The sequence below is a fragment of the Panicum hallii genome, chromosome 6 (genome assembly GCF_002211085.1).
Source record: "Panicum hallii strain FIL2 chromosome 6, PHallii_v3.1, whole genome shotgun sequence".
NCBI classification, from domain to species: domain Eukaryota; kingdom Viridiplantae; phylum Streptophyta; class Magnoliopsida; order Poales; family Poaceae; genus Panicum; species Panicum hallii.
This window is the reverse complement of record NC_038047.1, coordinates 45,149,586-45,168,958: the sequence shown is the minus strand read 5'-3', so window position 1 is coordinate 45,168,958 and position 19,373 is coordinate 45,149,586. Positions and strand designations below refer to the sequence as shown.

Here is a 19,373-nt window from a genome sequence, read left to right as displayed (position 1 = left end):
GTATCTAAATTACCCACCTCTGCCATTAAAAAAAAATCTAAAGTAACCCCCTAATCTTCGTGTAAATTATCCACCTATGACATTATAAAAATAATGCAAATAACCCCCTAAATTTGCATATAAATTATTCAATTATATCATTATTAAAAGTTAAAGTGACCCCTAAATCTGAATCTAAATTATATAATTATAAAAAAAATATTAAAGTCACCAATATAAAATTCTAAATTAATATTTCTATCATTATTAATATATTATTTATGTTAGTTTTTATATAAAAATACTAGCCATGGTATGTGTCACCATATATTCATGTATGATGGAAGAGATAGGAATACCAATTCATAAACAAATGGTTCAATTAAATCTATTCGTACACATGGAGGTGTGATGCAAAATGAAATCTATTGCAACTAGATAATGATAAATATATCTTTTAGAGCATGTGTTAGAATATTTAATAAATAAAAGAGGGCTTGGGATAGATAATTATAATTATGAGCTACAAGTCTTATTTTTATATTAATTCTAATTAGCCCGTGCGGGAGCACGGGTTGATAGACTATTTTCTCTAATATTCGAGGCCGTATAATGATCTCTCATAGTTCAAAAAAAAAATATCTTGTGACTTTGGTCCCTCAGCTGTCTAGTCCATTCTGCTGACTTTAATAAGTCCATGGCTCGAACCTGGTAAGAAACCATATATAGTATTCATCGTAGTCTTGGCTCGTCTTGGACATCAATAGGATCTTCAATTAACCATTACTTTCCTTTAGGTATATCCTAAAACTAATGTATGCTATAAACTGTTCCTTTATTGTAGATAGATTTGCTTTTGAGTGTTGTAACTATGTCCTCAAAATTACCTATGACAAATATCCTTCAAATAGGGCAAAAACTACCTTTAGTTTCTTGGAGAAAAGGGAAACCTATCTCAATTTGTCTAAATAGTTCATGGAAACAATAGTAGTAGCCTCGAAATTTTTGTGGTCACCTGTGTAGTAGATGGACGCTGGTCCTTATTAATGTGGATCATGGCACGGTTCCGTTTCTGTATGGATTCATGATATGAATAGGGTGCATGAATCTGAAGTTGGAAATTGTTTGAATATTTATCTAGCTACGATACAATAATAGTTTGGGAAAGGATTAGTAAAGAGCTCATATTTCCTCCAAACAACGACAGAAACAATCTCTTGATCCAAATGTTTTGACCACCAATAACCGTTGTTTTGAATCTGCAGTTCCATATGTCGGTGTTTTACCGCAACGCCCACCGAAGGATACCCCCGAGGTGGTTAGTTTGTAGGTAGGGTGTCGCCGAGATCATAAACTCGAAGGTGCAAGGAACACAAGGTTTAGACAGGTTCACGCCGCCGAGAGCGTAATACCCTACGTCCTATTTGGTTTATATTGCTTTTGATGGTGATCGGGTGATCTCTGTTTGGAGGGGGTCCCTATCCGTCCTTATATAGTCCGGGTGATAGGTTTACATGAAAATTCTAGTCGGGTACAAGCCCAGGAGTCCTACCCGAATACTTTTCGGTTAGTTTCCTACCGTATCCGACTAGTTTCACTACTGTATGAGTAGTCCTACTGCATTACAGTACAAGTAGTTACAACAGATGTAGAGCGTGGGCTATATCCCATCCTTTATCCTAGGAAAAATACGTCACGTGCACGGTCCCGTGTGCCTGGGTCTCACACCATATACGTGGTCGTTGATTCTTGTAGGCACCCTACTTGCTTTGGCATTCTTTTCGGAAGAAAATGCTTAATAGACTAGTAGTAGAGGTTTTTGCCCTACGCGGAGGACACATATAAATGTTGGTGGTTCAACCTGTGCAATAGCTACTGAAGGCAACTGTAGTCTTGCCAAAGCTGGAAAAGCTGGAAAACGTAACCCATTATTAGTTGCCGACCTTGCTTGCACTTAACATCATCATAACCACACATTTATTTGTACTATTTCTTTCTTAACCCACCAGGCATCACAGAGTGTATGTACGGTTTTGCGATGTGTGTAGTTAAAAGTTCTTAATAAGCTTCGTCTATCAAAACCATAATTAATATTGCACACAGTAGTATCTTGTTAAATGTTATGAGAATACTACACAAGAACTTGATGATATACATGATATGTGTGTGTGTGTGTGTGTGTACGCCTTTAATTCATACTAGCTGGTACGTATCCCCACCATGACTGCACTGATGGGTGCTGTGTGCTTTATTTCACGCAGGATGGATGGATGGATGGATGGACGGGAGCATGGCAAGCCATGAGGACATGGTTGGGAAGCTGGGAGATAGATGAACAATAACCATGGAATTATTAAAGCCAGCCAACACATGACTGGATTGGTTATGGTTGGTAACCTAGCTAGCTAGCTACATAAATCAGCAGATCCAGAGGAGGAACAATATATATATATATATATATATATATATATCTTTTCTGTTGGGATCTAGCTAGGTAGGCTAGTAGGGCTAGCATGGTACCGCACTTGCGGCCTCATCAAACATTCAAACCAGTGCACAACTGAAAATGTCATCAGGATTATTGGCCCAACACCAACAGGCAACAGGGCGGCGTGCGTGCTTTGCCTAGTCATTATTGTCGTCGTACAGCTCTTATTGTACGTGGAACGGAAAAAGTAAAGTGAATCTGTCTGTTTATGCATGCCCAATTAATGCGTTGTTTGACTTAATTCTTACTAGAGACAATAAATAAATATATATAATATCTTGAATTAATTAATCATCTCTGAAACATGCATGGTTTATTAGCTAGGTCTTTATGTATTAGGAACGTACACAGAAACCAAAGCATATTAGTATCTAGCAAGGAGTTGAAAGAGAATTAAGTACTCCGATCCTGGGTAAGCTAGCAGAGACAAATATCTATCTATCTATCTATCGAGCCGGCCGCCGGGGCCACGCTGTATGGGCTGCAGCAGGTCTACGTCGCGATACGATAACCCACAGCGATTCAGTGTATCTTACTTGCATGCCGTCGGATGGATTGAATTCCACGACACGTTGATGCAAAGCCCACACTAGCTAGGGTGGTGGGGAGCTAGCCGGCCTAGCATTCATTGTAATCATGGCAGTATGGTATGGCCTCGCTGACAGTTTTTTTTTCTTTTTGGAAATAATGACTGTCGGCGGGTACCTCGCCCTGAGAAATATTTTTTTTAGACCAAGAAAGTACCAATAATGATGGTTTCCAAACTCTGAGAAAGATGCGAGATGCATCTTCTCAAGTGTCAACGAGATTAGTATTTGCTGCTAGTACTAGCTACTGGTTCGAGGAGTCGTCAAGTTCAGGATTGTAACAGGAGCTGTCATTACATACTGTTGCTCTGCTCTGTCAACCTTTCGTGTTTGGCAAGTGCTGCTCAGGATTACCATTCTGTTGGTTGGTTGGTTGGTATTTTGGCCAACTCCCAATGAATGGTGTATACGCGGTATTACTAATTTTAATTGGTACTACTTTGCACTCTAGTAGTAGAGCTCCTGTCCTCTCAGTATTATTTGCATGTTGGTTGCTGTCCAATATGATGGAGTGATCCTACTCATCACCGGCTACCATGCTTTGTGCATACTGAGTTTCACTTTTTCCCCTTTTCTCGCTCTTTGGAATAAATTAAAGCTTCATTTCATTGACAGAGTAGTGGTGAAAGATTTTTCTTCCACTGCTACTTGTCTAGCAATTGTTGTGTGTGAGGAAGATGTTGAGCCTGCCTGAATCTCACGGTTTGGAACGTTTGTGGCTGATAGATGATCGATGCAGATGCACGCTCACAATGCGCATCAGCAGGGGGAGATATGATGCTGAACAAGTACTTGTGCCATGCATCTTGCTCATTCCAGCATGCACTGAAAGCCGCAGCACATCGATCGATCTGTTTCCTTGGCCCACCAGCAACTAACCTGCAGCAACCAACATCGATCTGTTTGTGAATTGGGATGCTGCTGGTATATACATATGATCGAACTGCTGAGATAGATCGACCTGCCTGGCCGGCGTTCATGCGCGCGCGTTATTAATTAGGGTTAATTGGATCATGCCATTATAATTATCTAAGTTCACTGATTTGCTATTACAATTCATCGTATCGGAACCGTGCCATTATAATTTTTTCAGCTTTTCGAAACACACCACTACTTTACCCTTGGATATGTTTTTTAAAGACTAAAATACCCTCAGCCTTCTTCTTCCTCTCATCCCCTCTCTCCTTCCTCTCGGCGGCCCGGGCGTGGAGCAGGAACAGCGCCGCGGGCATGGAGAGAGAGGAAGGAGAGAGGGGATGAGAGAAAGAAGAAGGCTGAGGATATTTTGGTCCATAAATTTTAAGAAACACATAGAAGGGGTAAGCTTTCGAATATCATGAATTGTAATGGTAAATTAGTAAACTCGGATAATTATAATAGCATGGATACAATTAACCCTATACCCTATTAATTATTGGACGGCTCCGCAATCAGAAGCTAACCCCGGCCCACTACGGGAAGGGCATCAACTGCCTGCAAAGAAGGAAGGTGAATCATCGAGCGTACCAAAAAAAAATTAAGCTCATTGGGGGTACGGTTGCTGAAGACAAGCAAGTCCTCAATTCTTTAAAAAAGACAACCGCATAGTTAGAGAACCCCACGGCTGACCCGTACCGCCTGGTCGATACTAAATACTATATCATTTAGTACCGGTCAAAATGCTCAATACTAAAAGGAACATTTAAAAGGGACATTTAGTACCGGTTGATAGCACGGACCGGTACTAAACAGTTTTACGTCCAAAAAATAAAGAAAAAATTGAGAATAGCCGGGAGGCTCCCACACACGTGCATTTCACATGTAATATGCGCGTGCGTGGTCCGTGGGATCCGAACTCACGACTTTAAACCTCGCACGAACCTTCCTTACCATCTCATCTACACAGCACATATGATAGAGTGAGATATATGCTTTCGTTTTGAAGTAACACGCGGAGAGGCATTTAGTACCGATTGGTGTTATTACCTGATACTAAATGGACGAGACAAGGCGATTTAGTACCGGTTGGTGCTATTGACGGGTACTAAATAGCCTCTGAGGACCGAAAATTTCTACCCGGTACTAATTTCGCCCGTTAGTACCGGATGAAAATATGTTCGATACTAACGCGTCAGACACGAATGCTCAGTTTTCCGGTATGGTATGATGGTTGTAGCTAGGTTTCGTCCATATTCTGGAGGCAGCAACTATGTTTAGCTAGGCTACTATATATGGTGTTGCACGCGTTTAGCACAGTGCCGCCGATATATATGCTTGAAATGATCCAGCGGGCTCCTGTTTTGCTGATGAAATAACAACCAGTGGGCTCATGGTAGGGTCACTTGTGAGTTGTAATGCACAGTGCCAATTCCAATAGTTCTCGATAGCCACTTTGTCTAATTTTTAGATTCAACCAATAGTTATAGCTGTAACTCATGTTTTTCACCTTCTTGTAAGTCTGCCGGACATATGTGCTTGGATTTTTGTGTTCCAACATTTTTGTGTTTCTTTGTCTTCCTATTCGCTTTGGATTTTGCTTTTGCAAAAGAGCATGTACCACAGTAGATTATTTTTGCAAAAAGCGTGTGCTATAGCACATGATTTATTAAATAATCTCTCTTGTTGTTCCATGGATATTTTTTGGCCCATAAGGTGGCCTATAGCTCCTGTTGCAGTTCTATCACGTCCCCCTCAAAAAAAAAAGTTCTATCACGTGTTTCCGGCCCAATAGGTGAGCTAAGCTCCATTGTTTTACTAGAGGAGGCCAACATCCTGAATTTCGATAGACTTTATCTTGTTTTTGCAAAAAAAAAAACATATGCCGTATCTGTTGGAGGTCTTCCTGTTCGCACTATATATATTTATTGGCAAGTCAAAACTTTCTCGAATTTTGGAAAACTTTTTGTGAAAAGAGTATGCTATAGGCTATGGTTTTTTTAGGCATCCTTGTCGTTCCAGGGCTGTTATCTCTGTTCGTAGCTCATTTTTTTTAATCTCCCATATCGTTGCAGGTCTTTCTGCTTCCCATGTCAATGCTAGTGTGACATGTCAGTGGATTTTGGTATTCTAGGACAATTTTGGCCCAATGCATGAACTGTAGCCCACGTGTTGTTTGGCCTTCTTATTCGCTCTGGATTTTGACATACCTGACCCCAAAAGTCGTTCAAGGGTTGTTGGAGGGTGTCCATGGATATGTCTGCTCTGGACATGACCGTGGATTTTTGTGTTCCATGGCATTACTGTGGTCATGTTTATTCGTGTGTCTATTCACTCTGGATTTATTGGAGAAGTCAGAGTGTCCAAACGTCGTTCTAGGGTTCCAAGGCTATTGTTGGAGTTCTGTCTCAACCTATAGCTCTTTTTTTTTTTGCCTCACATATCACAAGTCTACGGGATATGTGTATGAGGTTTTTGTGTTCTAGTCCAGTTTTGACACAATGCAGGAGGTATAGATCATGTAGTTTACTCATCATATTTGCTCTGTATTTATTTGAGGAGTACAAGTTCAGACTACAGATAGCAGGTTGCTTCCTAATACATGCGCATACGTCTCTCACTATTTAAGATATACAAGTACTAACAATGTAGTCTACTTGTAGTACGCCGCCTTTTCTTTTATTTCCTTGATAGTCACCCATGCATGTACGACAAACGGATTAATGGTATTTTTTTTCACAACATATATGAGCTTTATTTTCTATATGAAGAAGGCGGAGAAGCGCAAGCATATGAGATTTCACTTGCACAAATACTTGAGAACTCCAGGTATGTGGATTTTGGTGAAGTAATCATCCCAGTCGATGGTCTTGGGGTCGAAGTTGAACATGTGATCCTCAGGAGTCTTCATTGCCATCTTCAGCCTCAGCCGCTCCAAGTTCATGTCATCAAAACTATTCATCACACCAGCCAGTAAAATATATGTAAGCATTGTTAAGGAGGAGGTAGTATTTTTTTTTTCAATAACGGAGGTAACAACTAGCCTCTTCACCATTCTTCTATCTACAGACGTGCCGTAATTTAATTTGCGCATTAGAGTTCAATTAGTTATAAGTTGTTCGGTACTTATTAGTTACCATCCATTGAAGAAGGCGAAGGGTCCATAGACGTCGACAAGATGCATCACAAACTTGTACTTGCGGTTGAGGTCGTTGTAAAGCCGCGAGAAGAGCCCACAAAGCAGCAGATTCACCAAGTGCAGAATCTGTAATACAAATCCATTTCAATGATACAACTAGATGGTGACAAGCTAGGACATTGCATTGATACACAGCTCACCTCTAATGGCAGCTTGAAGGTGAGCAGCATGTAGAGGTGGAAGCGCGCGATGGTGGTGAAGAAGCACATCTCTCTGGTGGGGACGATCTCCCCGTTCTTCCCCACGCGCGGGTTCTCGTAGAAGTGCCGGCGGCCGGCCTCGTAGAGCACGGAGTAGGTCGCCGGGTTGCGCAGCGACGAGGTGGCGTGGTACACCGGCACCGCCGCCGCGCCCTTCTCCTCCGAGTGCTCCACCATCGCCGCCATCATGGCGTTCGCCACCATGTCCCCCGGGACGACGTCCACGACCACGCTGAGGTCGCCGAGGAAGCACGAGAGGTTCTGCTTGGCGTAGCCGATGATGAGCGTGTCGATGGTGCGCGTGCCCTGCATCCACCCCGGCAGCGGGTCCGCCCGGACGCTGGTGATGATGCTGGGGCGCATCACCACCACGGGCATGTCGCCGCGGAGCTGCCCCAGCAGCATCTCCCCTATGGCCTTGGTGAAGACGTAGGTGTTGGACCACCCGAAGTGGCGAGCACGCTGGAGGCCCAGCTCCTTCATGGCCTTCCTCTCGGCCGTCTTGCGGGCGTCGCCGTCGCTGGAGGAGTTCATCATCACGAGCTCCTTCTTGGCTTCTCTGACGAGCCGCAGCTCGGCGTCGACGTCAAGGTAGGTGCCTTCCCGCAGCGACTCGCCGGGCTCGATGGGCTTCTCCAGGATGAGGCCCTCCCTGTCGCTGCATACATAAGCTGCATGCAGTAGTGCTTGATGAGTTTGCTGTTTTCTGGTAGTGAGTGATCATCAGTGCGTTGCAGTTGGTGCGAGTTCATTTTACCATTTCCCATCAAATTAAAAAGATTATTGATGAATTACTGACCCGTGGAGACCTGCATGAGCATCTTGAGCCTGGGACACTGCTTGGCGAAGTGGCACAGGTGCTTCACCCCCATCACGTTCACGTCCAACGAGACATCATATCTGGAATTCATGTCAGTAATAAGAAAATGTTTTCCATGCAAATAAATATTGTTATTAACAAGCAGTTCATGCAACATATACCTTCCGTAGAAGTTTGTTGTTGCCGCAATGTTAACAATGACGTCGATCTCCTCTGCCAGATCCTTGAGCATGGGAGCCTCCAGCCCGAGGTTCTCGTGGATGATGTCTCCGGACAGAGCAACAACTTTGTCTTGGATGAACTGCTGGAACCCGTCGGCGCCGTGCTTCTCCCTCGGCAGGCCGAACAGCTCGGAGTCAATCACCTGCGCGGAACTACATCATGAGTTACAGAGTATGTACGTAGTAGCTGCTAGCTACTCCCTCCGCTCCAAAGCGTAGGTCGATCGTTTTACCAAATCAAGATGCTAAATTTTACTATGTACGTAGGCATAGATCAAATCAAGATACGACTAGCGAGCGAACGAACCTCTTGTTGGACGCGTTGCTGTGCAGATGATGCGTCCGTCCCCCGGACCAGAAGGTACAGCTTGTTGGCATCAGGCTGCACCCGGAGTATCTTCTCCACAAGAACTGCATGCGTACGTATGTAAAACAGGAGATATAGATATATACATACATATATTTTCAACTCTAGGTGGGTCTCATCAACTAAAACATTACTGTGCAAGCAAGAGTAGACACGACGAGATGGCATGTATATGCATACTCTTTCCAAGAAAGCCAGTTGAGCCTGTGACGAGGATGCTCTTGCCCTTGAAATACCCCACGATCCTTGCTGCGTCCATGCTATCGCCGTACACCATCGATCACCTACCAATACCTTGCTTATTACCTAGCAAAGTCTTAGCTTGCTTGCTTGCCTGTATGTAGAGGGCCGCCGGGGCTATATATGGCAGCAGCTAGCATCAGGCAGTAGTGATGTGGGAGAGAGACACAATGCAAAAAGGAGGTCACGCCATGTGATGTGCGCATCTATTTTCTATACAAAGAAAAGGAGCTGATGAGCCTGTGATGAGGGGATCGGCCGAGAGATACGTACGTGTTTGGACTGCAGTGCTGCTGGGCAGCTTATAATTATTAGGCCCGCCGAGGCATCAATAATAACTCCGAGACTATTTTTCTTGGACAATTTGTTTATTTATTATTTCTAGACTCATACTTGTCTAAACGCTCCCAGATCATGATTAGACTGCGTGGTTTTCATTATCTGACCGTTTCTTCACAAGAGAGGTTACTATACCTGCGATCGTTACTAGGAGAGGTTAGCTTATTTTCTTCTTGATTTTGTTTTTACGAAACATCGAACCCTCGCGTACACATTATGTATGCATACTCAACCATATGAATGCAAATACACGCATGCAACCTCACCCTAAAGTCAGAGCTGGCAAATCTTGAGATTGACAAAGTTATCGTCGCCACAAGCACCTCGCTATCAACGAGCAAGTCCTTACGTACCACTGAAATGATATCTATATTTGGCCAAAAGAGGTATTTGTTTGTGCTAACTGTTTTGCTCAAAACACTGACAAAAATGTTTTAGTAATGCAGACAAACTGTTTCAGCAATTTATAAAAAAATAGTCTAGAATATAAATTGATCTCATCAATAGAATAATTAGCCTGGATGTAAGGTTATAATGTTTCAAGATTTCGTTCTTTTTAAAGACTGAACTCATTGTATAAATATGTCCACACAAGATACAAATATGATAATATAGAGTACATATTGAACACCTTCATGTATAGTAAAAACCGTTGCTATATGACATTATAGCGCAAACCATTTATTCACGCGGAGAAATAAAAGTTTATTCAAGTGGAACAAAATATTGTACAAGAGGAACAGAAATCTGAGATCAGCTAGTACACAGTAACCTCTGCCATTAAAAAATATTTTGCTTATATGCATGATAAGCAAGATCGTCTTGATGAGATGGACACCTTTGCCTCCTCCATATGGCTGTGATCCCCACACCCTGCCCTGTGCATTATATTAGGACCATGTCATTGTCATTCCACTGCCATGGATAGAGAGTTGGAGATGGACAGTTGGACACTTGATCATCAAATCCATGGCTGTATCGATTATGATTGGTCGGTCTCTTCTACATGAATCAGCAGGGCTAATAAGAGCTAATAGATAGCAGATCTGCCAGGGCATAGTAATTAATATAACAGGGAAAAAAGGTAGATCCACAAAAGAAAGGTTCACAAAGTCATCGAAAATAAAGAGCAAATAGACTGGGACCTCAATTTCATGCTCAACTGTTGATGATGAGAAACGGTGCAACGCTTTGAAAGAAGCAAAGACTAGAAGCTTTATCTCCACTACTAGAACATTTTGCGCGCTTTGCACGGCCTATCATATGAGAGATGAATAAAAAATTATCATAGATATAGCTCGCTCATATTTTAATATTTATAACATCATGTGTTAAAAAATTGCAGGATGTTCATATATTTGACAAGAAAAAAGACAGAAAATGACACTAAGGGTCTTGTGGTGCTAGTTACATCCACCGGTCACTCTTCAAATTCAATAACCAACGAGTAATCCAAGCTTCCGTATATCTTCCACCAGCCAATGTGCCAACCGTATCATTAACCTGCGAAAATATCAATACTCAGTCTGAATATGAGATTTAAAAAATCCTATGAAGGAAAAGTATTGCATCGTTTAACAATTTTGGCATTCTGTCAACAAAAAAGAAAAGCTAAAATAAACTTAGCATAAGGAATTTACCACATGAAGAAATTAGCAATGTTTCCAATAGAAAGATACTGTGCAAAATTCGAATGACCTAACTCATGTTACTTAACAATAATGCCATAACTTTCATATGTATCCCCTGCCTCTCCGTGATCCTGCTCGACTCAGACACATCATCTCCGATTTGGTGAATATGAGCATGCCAAGGGTGGTGGCTCTGAGCGTCGAGGAGAGCCTCTTTGGTAAGGGCCACTCGGAGCTCCTCAAGGCCAGGGTGAGCACGCCACGAGTTCGACCAGAACGGCGGGTAGCCGGCGGCGGCTGCGGATGGCTTCTGACCAGCAGCTAGCAGCTGAAAATGGCCAAGTCCTGACTCATTTTATTTTGAATTGCTCAGCACCGTTTGATGCGAAATGGCCAGACGGAATCCTGCTTGGTTTGGGGTCCCTGCAAAATCTTCCTAATGATTTTTTCAAAAATTATGAGGATTTCAATTTTTCGCTTCTTTACATCTAATAAGTAAATTTATTAGGGAGATAAGAGCAAAATTATAAACTATTTTACTTTAGATTCCAACCAAATAGGACTATATGATATATAAATTCCATCAATTTGGAGGGCTTTGTTGCAAAAGAGCAGGAGAAAACTTGCCGTGCCAGAGGCACCGAGCGCTCTGGTGGTTCTAATCCCTAGCGATCTAGGAACGAGAAAATAGGCATCTATGAATTGATCGATCAAGGAGTACCAGCACCACTCTTGGGGGCCTCATCAAGGTAGTCCAGCTTCCATCCTCCATCAAGGTAGCTGCCTTCTCTTAACACCTGATACTGTCGCATTTATCTCCTCTTATTGGAGGTCAATGTAGACATGTAGCATGGTCACCATCCTAATATAGGTAAAAAAAATACAGATGAGTTATGGTACGACTAACATCCTAACCAATGCTGTGGAAACTGCCACCTAGGGTAATTTTAAACCATTGTGTCTATGGATAGTGTCTACATTGCGGAAACTACATTTAGAAACTACAATCTAGGCCTGTTTGGATCAAGTGACTAGCGATTAAATTTTAGTCACGCCCTATTTGGATCAAGTGACTAAAAGTGACTAAAGTTCCAAACAAAGTGATTAAAATGAGGGCAAGACCTCTTAACTCCTCGTTTTAGCTCCTTTTAGTTACTCTTTGGAAGCTAATAGGACTAAAACGTTTTTAGGCACTTTTAGTCATTTTGTTTGGAACTTTAGTCCCTAATAAACTAATAAATTGACTAAACTTTAGTCAGTTTGCTTTAGTTATGGGAACCAAACAGGATCTCTACAGCCCATGATATCTTGGTGTGGATTTCTATTAAACTCACTCTTTTTCTCCGTCTATCATATTTGTTCTCTTTTTCTCCACCTATCATATTTGTTCTCCATTTATTATGAAGACATCACCTCACTCCCAATGCACAACTTGCAGTGTCTAGTGTATTGGTTTATGTGTTGACACTGGATCTTGCATAAGATCCAGATTCTTCCTCTCCCTCCACTCTCTCTCTCTCTCATTTACTATGGTGCCACGTAAACTAAAAATTGTATGTGACGGTATAATTAATGCTATAAAAATCATCCTACGGAGGGTGGGGATGCCCTTAAGCCCTTAGTTACCTTAGTAATTAAAACAATATTACTATAGCTGGGGTAGCAGGGATCCGAGCTAACTTTAAAAATTTTAAGTCAGAGGTAACGATTTGAAATTTCAGTGTAATTTGAACAAAATTTATAGAAATCATATCACTGGTAGGTCTGATACTGGGAACACCGGCAAGCAAAGCATTCATTCAACGTCGCGCTGCCCCTTGCGGACTTATTGTCATGGCATACAGGTACTAATGATTAATGCTGATAAGCACTAGACTGGTTGATTATTAGCATGGCGTCCAGTACTCCAGTATGGCACCGACTTGTATATTTTTTAAAACGTACACTATATTTTAGATAAAGAAATTTATATCATATGAAGGTAAAAGATTTAACTTATTACAATTCTAAAATAACCTACTCCCTCCGGTCAAAAATAACGACTAAGCCACCACTAATGCCACTGCTAATTTGACTTCACTTGATGATGGTGACTTGCAGCAATCCTTTTCTCGTTTGCTGCTGCCATGGTTTATGAGCCTGTCATTTCGTTAATGGCGAATAATAGTGCCATTATTAATTAGTTGGCTGGTGGCCATTGGTGTCCGCACTTATACGGAGGAGGATGAGCTGGGCTGAGCCATTATCTCCTCTTGACTCTTTGAGAGCCCTGAAAGCAAAATCTGTTTGTTCATGGTCCTACCTGCGTCCTGCAAGCAGCTCCATCAGCTGGATCACCCCTGAAAGCAAAATCTGTTTGTTCATGGTACTACCTGCGTCCTGCAAGCAGCTCCATCAGCTGGATCACCGTATCTGCGTCAGGCGTTGCGACGCGAATCGCCATCGATGCTGCTGACCTGCTTGTGCTCGGCAAGAGCGTGACACCAAAAGGCTAAGGGGATGTGCTTGGCTCCTTCCTAGATGGGCAAAATGATTGCTACTCTTCTTCTTCTTCTTCTCGCCCTTAGCTTTAGCTTTGGATGCTCTTTTTCTCTCCAACAGAACTAAACAACTAGGAGTTGAACCAACTTTGAAGGTAGCTAACAAACCACTGTCGGCTAGTAAGTTTTATGGTGCCCAAGCAACCGAAAACCAAGGTAGCTGATGGTTGATAAAAGCCAAGGAAATCCAGTGGCAACTGTTGCCGCGGCAACGCCATTTATCCTGTAGTAGCATTTGGACCACGTTCTCCAAACTGGAGTGGAGTGTTATTAGGTCACAACACCAAACAAGCTTTGCTTCAGCCACACCTTTCGTCCAAGCGCCACCACCATGTGACCGTCCATTCTTTGTTCACACAGGTACATCCCATCTGCACTTCACTTCAACCTTCTCTGCAGCCAAAGACCAAGGCACTGACATTCAGATTCAGTGGTGATCCATTCATTGGCATGCTCAGAACTGCTAGTGCCCAAGTTCATTGCAGAATTGCAAAAGCCCAGAAACCAGATGCGGCTATGTCTATCTGGATCCTTCAGATACAAATTCAATGGGACCCAACCGAAGCAGATTCACAGCACAAGTCACCTGGAGATGGAGGGGACGGAAGGCTAGAGGTGCCGACCCATTCCCCACCATTGACGATTGAACAGGCCATCACCAGCAGGCAGCCACCACCGCTAGCTCAGCTGTTGCCTGTTGCTGCCCTCCCTTGACGTGCCAGCCACCAGCCTGAAACTCTGCAAATCATACCATGATCCATCCAATAACTATAACAGGCTCACCTGCACATAATATAGCACATCAAACAGCACAGTACATGTCACCAAGCAACAGATTCATCCACATTAACCTGAGCATTGTTCTGCTTCACCAAATAACACCACCAGGACACAGGCGACCAACTAGCTTGACACCGTTTCAGCTCAAACCGCTATGCGGATTGGGTACCTAAGGGATAATACGAAATGGCAACTAGTACTAGGAGTGACCATACGACCTGCGACTGGTTGCAGGAAGATGGATCACCCGACACGGACGATACTAAGATGATGACGACAATGGCGACTAAGGAAACACAGAGGTGTCAGTGCTGATCTCGCAGCTACGTTATTACAGGCTTCACAGAAGCCAACTGAGGAGTGCATTCGGCATGTTCTTGAAACTTGAGAGGTGTAAGCATCATCCCAACATGCAGCTCCACTCCCCAACTCTGGTTTACTTGGGGTAGAAGCCTTGAATCTGCCTCTCCAACTGCATCAGAGAACAAAATATCAGTTCTATACATGATTTCAGTTAACCATCATAAGGTATCAACATGTAATAGCCAAGAAAGCCATAATAAAGTACTTGTCATCTGTGCAGACTCTAGATAACAAGAAGCCAAATAGATATCAACAGAATCAAAACATATGGTCCATTCAGGCTAAGGAGAGACCGGGTTGGGACCAAACAAATTGTAATACCTGAAGCATAGTCTGGAATTTGCCGCGTAGATCATAAAACTCAGTCCTTACTGAGTCCAGTGTTTTGAGGCATCTGGCAAGGAATATACTTCAGTGAACTGTGCAGATAATATTAATTGGTAATTCATGAAAGAACACACAATTGGTAACTATGCGTGAAAATGCTTGTTGCAATGAATTTCTGTTCACAGTAATGACCTTAGGGGTCCAAAATTTCAAGTAATGTGAACAATAAGCTACTCAAGAGGGAGCTTTACTGCTCACCATGGACATGCCTCCCTACCAAATAAATACTTGGATCATGGGTACTAAATCTACAAACAGCTGTTTATACCCATAGGCAGTTACATGAAGCAATCAAGCAAATGATTCCACCACAATCATCAACATAGACAAGTAGTAATTGTAAAAATAAGAACTGTGTTTCAGAATATGGCAGGATGAAAGTCAAATGGATTGACAGATTGGACGATTAACTAGTGCAAGATAAATTTACTAGTTAGTTCTCCAAAATTAAAATCAGATGGGAGAAATTATTTCTACAGAGCAGAGAGCTGAATCCTACAATATTTAGGGCATACATGAAAGCCAGTTAGGCTGTTCCATTTTAAATGCAGACAAGAAGTAAAGTGGCTATTAGCTGCAAAACTGAACTAGAGATATTACTATCCTAACTCAACAACCTCAGTTGAAAATGAATGCCATAATAATTTGGGTGTACTGGAAAAGCACTCAGACTTGTATAAGAAGCCAACTGTTTCATTTGGACCGTTGCACTAATAATCCTAACCCAGCAACCTGTGAAGACTCAAGCAATTTCTACTGCCTATTAAGACTGAGCTAATTCAGTGCAAAAGTGATGAGACAGTTTCAGCCAGAGAACAATATACATCAATAATAGGTGCTACCACATGACATTAGACCATTAGTATATGCATATAAAAAATGCCAATAAAAATAGCAGCTCATGCATATGATACTAGGTACTAACCCATCCTTGCTCCTTGACTGGCAGAATTCGCGAAATTGGATGCAGGTGTTTTTGACTTTCTGGGCACCGACACTGAAATGGCAAATATACAAAATCAAGGACTCACAAAATTAATTCAATAAAAAGAACAAAAAAGCAAATACCATATCATAGCTCTTTGTATTCAGATCTGCGAGTTAATCAAATACATATTCTACACTTTGATCTTATATATCCAAGTACAAGCCTTGAAAAATTTGATAACTTTAGCAAGCCAGATTCTATACTGAAACTTCCAAATTCTACAAACAGAGATCGAATCACAACAAATTACTTTGTGAACCTTAATCGTCCTACTTATTCTATCCTCTATTTTCATGACACGCTTATTCAAAATGCCATAGCAGAGTTGCTATTTATACACAAAAATCCTAAAATGTTTTGCATTCATGATAAGGAAAAACCAAATCATGCCTAAAAACAAACCATTTAAAATCCAGGCCATGAATTCAGGGCAGCATGGAGCCATCGAACTAAAATGGAAGGGGGTTTACTAGTGCTCTTTGAGCACGGTCAATTCCCGGGATGGATCGTGTTTCCTGCATCTGGATCTGAAGTGCCACTCAAGACGGAACACTGCAAGATGCTGCTATTGGAGCTATTCAATTAGTGTGCTGAGTGGAGTATGTTCGACAGATCTACGCCATGAAACACTATAACGACAAAATAGATGAAAACACTTTCCAAAAGGGATACGAATAGCAAAATACAATGGAACAGTGTAGGGTGATGCTATTGGAGTTATTCGACTAGTGTGCTGAATAGGGCATGCTTGTCAGATCTATGTCATGGAACACTATATCGACAAAATAGATAACAACCCCTTCCCTAAACGGATGTGATAAACAACTTAAAATAGGAAACGTGAAGTTTTCCTCTTTGAGCTGCATGATGGAGGATATTTATCGGATCCACATCACGGAACACGACATTTATGAAATCAATGGCAACCGTTCCCACACAGAGACCAAATAGAATGTGGAAACTGATCTTTGAGTGGTCCGATCCATACGGATAATTAATTGTGTATGCCAGATCAGTCGCTTCACGACACAAAATTTAAATTCCCCCCATTTTAATGGCACCGCATACCCGATTCCTGCGCTAAAATGGCAGCACAACAAATAATGTCCTGTCCTACCAGTATTACACGTGCATTTCAGGAACAGAGTATGAACAAGAAATCACCTTGCACTGCTCCCCTTGAGCTGATGCACAAATGCGTCGACCCTGTCAAAATCCACGCTGGGCTTCTCCCTGCACAGGCACAGAACCACGAAATTACAAGAATCAGAGTTAATCGACCCAAGGCAACGATCGGATCACAAACATGAAATGGCAAGTGAGGAATCAAACTTACAGCAGCTTGGCGAGCTCGCCGATGATCCTCTCGCCGTCCTGGCAGAAGAGCGTGACGACCTCGGAGACGAAGTCAGGGGCGCTGGCGTCCTGGAGCATCTGCAGCTGCTGGAACTGCTCGTCCAGCAAACCCTAGCACCAAAGCAAAGCGCAATCTCGTCAGCCACCACCGGAATTCCGCACGAATAACACCGAAATACGAAAATCCAAGCGGTCGTGCGGCGGAGGAAGGCCCTTACCGTGGCGTACATGTTGTTGAGGAGGGCGCTCAGCTGGTTGGCGGCGGCCATGGCTGCGGTTGTCGCGGCGAGCACCGAGCAGGGGAGGGGGAGCTCCGAGCTCGTCGTCGGGAATCGGGTAGCGGGGTGAGTGTGGGGAACTGGAATGGGAATGGAGCAGGTGATTGAGATGGGAGCGGGAGGGCCCCTATTTATAGGGAGCAATAAGATTCCCCGGCCTAGCCCAACGAGGTAGAAGCGTTCAACTCGACTACTGTATATCTTAGCTGTAATCAATTTTTGGATGGTTAGCAGGCAGTATTTACTACAACAACAAAATTTGTTAGCTACGGATAAGATTGCTTTCACTTGTTACTTGGTTGGTGCCATTTTTTAATCACTACTGTTTCGCTTCCTGGTATGTGCCAGCTTTTAGTCTAACCGTTGGAATATGAGTTGGCACCCAAGAGATACCACCTACCGCGAAATAAAAGACGAGTGAGTAACCAGTGAAACAAATTTTGTCTGTAGCTAACAAATTTAGTTGTTGGAGTAAGGGTGGCGCCAACTCAATTTCCCCATAATTAGAAAGGTAGAAATTGAAATCTATCTTGTTAAACAATCAAATGCAATAGTTCAAATTAATAAGATGCAGCAATCACCTAAAGTTAATATAGATACATTGTTAGTAGCAAGTAAATATTAATTCTACAGGAGGAAGGTATTCGTTTGTATTTATTTTCATAATTATCATTTCTTCTTATGTTAATTCACCGATTTAAAGTATATAAAAATAAACTATAAGTAGACCTCTTATCCCGTCATTCATTCTTTTTTGCAACATCAATCTAGAAATAGTAGAGTAGTATAGAAAATAAGGCGAGAACTATTAATTTTTCTAAAATTTATCCAAGTTTAGTTATATTTGTGATTATTGCAAATATTTATTGTTCAACTCTATTCTGGCAATAACTAGACAATCTTTTCAAGGAAATACAAAAACTCCGTACCCAACGGATGTGTTGATGTAATAACAGTGAACGAATGTTGCATCTCCAAGCAGTTACTTATATACGACAAACTATGAATTTATTCAATTGGTAACGTCCGACGTGGATGAATATTACAACAATATATGGATAACCTTCTCAACAAAATACAAAACCTTCATATCAATGAATGTATCGATATAATAATAGCGAAGAATATTATCTCGGAGCCATTATCCATATACAACAAACTATGAATTATTGAAATATGGTAACATCCGGTGTGGATGAATATTCCGACAATATATGGATAACTTCCTCAATAAAATGCAAAACCTTTATATTCAATGGATGTACCGGTATGGTAATGGCAAAGAATGTTGCATCTCCGAGCCATTTACTATATACGACAAATTATGATAACGCCCGGTGTGGATGAATATTCTGACAATATCTGGACAACCTTCTCAAGAGAATATAAATGCTCCATGTTGAATGGATATATTGATGTAATAATAACGAACAAATGTTGCGTCTCCAAGCCGTTACCTATATACAACAAACTATAAGTTATTGAAATGTGGTAATACTTCGCGTGAATGAATGCTTCAACAATATCTAGACAACCTTCTCATGGAAATACAAAAGAGTTGTATCTAAGGTATGAATCGATGTAATAATGGTGAATAAATATTGCATCTCTGAGCCATTATCATATAAAAAAACTATAAATTATTGAAATATGGTAATGCGCAATTTGGATGAATATTCTAATAATATCTAGACA

The 19,373-nt window shown here is 41.8% G+C and overlaps 2 protein-coding genes across 2 annotated transcripts; both read right to left on the bottom strand.

Annotated features, from left to right (window-relative positions):
- Window positions 1-6,491: 6,491 nt before the first annotated feature.
- On the bottom strand, window positions 6,492-9,239 carry LOC112897537 (fatty acyl-CoA reductase 1-like). The gene is made up of 7 exons (XM_025965850.1): window positions 8,957-9,239; window positions 8,717-8,820; window positions 8,350-8,552; window positions 8,168-8,268; window positions 7,309-8,039; window positions 7,107-7,234; window positions 6,492-6,923 (listed from the first exon to the last, which is right to left on the bottom strand). Exons 1-7 carry the CDS (start codon window positions 9,051-9,053, stop codon window positions 6,770-6,772), a joined length of 1,518 nt encoding a protein of 505 aa, XP_025821635.1. The 5' UTR covers window positions 9,054-9,239; the 3' UTR covers window positions 6,492-6,769.
- A 5,106-nt stretch (window positions 9,240-14,345) lies between these two features.
- LOC112898529 (histidine-containing phosphotransfer protein 1-like) lies at window positions 14,346-17,778 on the bottom strand. Its single transcript, XM_025966866.1, has 6 exons — window positions 17,619-17,778; window positions 17,381-17,511; window positions 17,209-17,277; window positions 15,982-16,053; window positions 14,991-15,063; window positions 14,346-14,778 (listed from the first exon to the last, which is right to left on the bottom strand). Exons 1-6 carry the CDS (start codon window positions 17,667-17,669, stop codon window positions 14,743-14,745), a joined length of 432 nt encoding a protein of 143 aa, XP_025822651.1. The 5' UTR covers window positions 17,670-17,778; the 3' UTR covers window positions 14,346-14,742.
- Between the last annotated feature and the right edge of the window lie 1,595 nt (window positions 17,779-19,373).

What these genes read in the sequence shown, in the direction of transcription:
- LOC112897537 (XM_025965850.1), bottom strand. Translation starts at nt 9,053, where the DNA reads ATGGTGTACGGCGATAGCATGGACGCAGCAAGGATCGTGGGGTATTTC. An exon ending in ACAACAAACTTCTACGGAAG is followed by an intron (nt 8,269 to 8,349) that starts GTATATGTTGCA and finishes CATGAATTCCAG; the next exon opens with ATATGATGTCTCGTTGGACG. An exon ending in TTCGCCTTCTTCAATGGATG is followed by an intron (nt 6,924 to 7,106) that starts GTAACTAATAAG and finishes TGTGATGAATAG; the next exon opens with TTTTGATGACATGAACTTGG.
- LOC112898529 (XM_025966866.1), bottom strand. Translation starts at nt 17,669, where the DNA reads ATGGCCGCCGCCAACCAGCTGAGCGCCCTCCTCAACAACATGTACGCC. An exon ending in TCAACAACATGTACGCCACG is followed by an intron (nt 17,512 to 17,618) that starts GTAAGGGCCTTC and finishes CTTTGGTGCTAG; the next exon opens with GGTTTGCTGGACGAGCAGTT. An exon ending in CAGTCAAGGAGCAAGGATGG is followed by an intron (nt 15,064 to 15,981) that starts GTTAGTACCTAG and finishes ATTCCTTGCCAG; the next exon opens with ATGCCTCAAAACACTGGACT.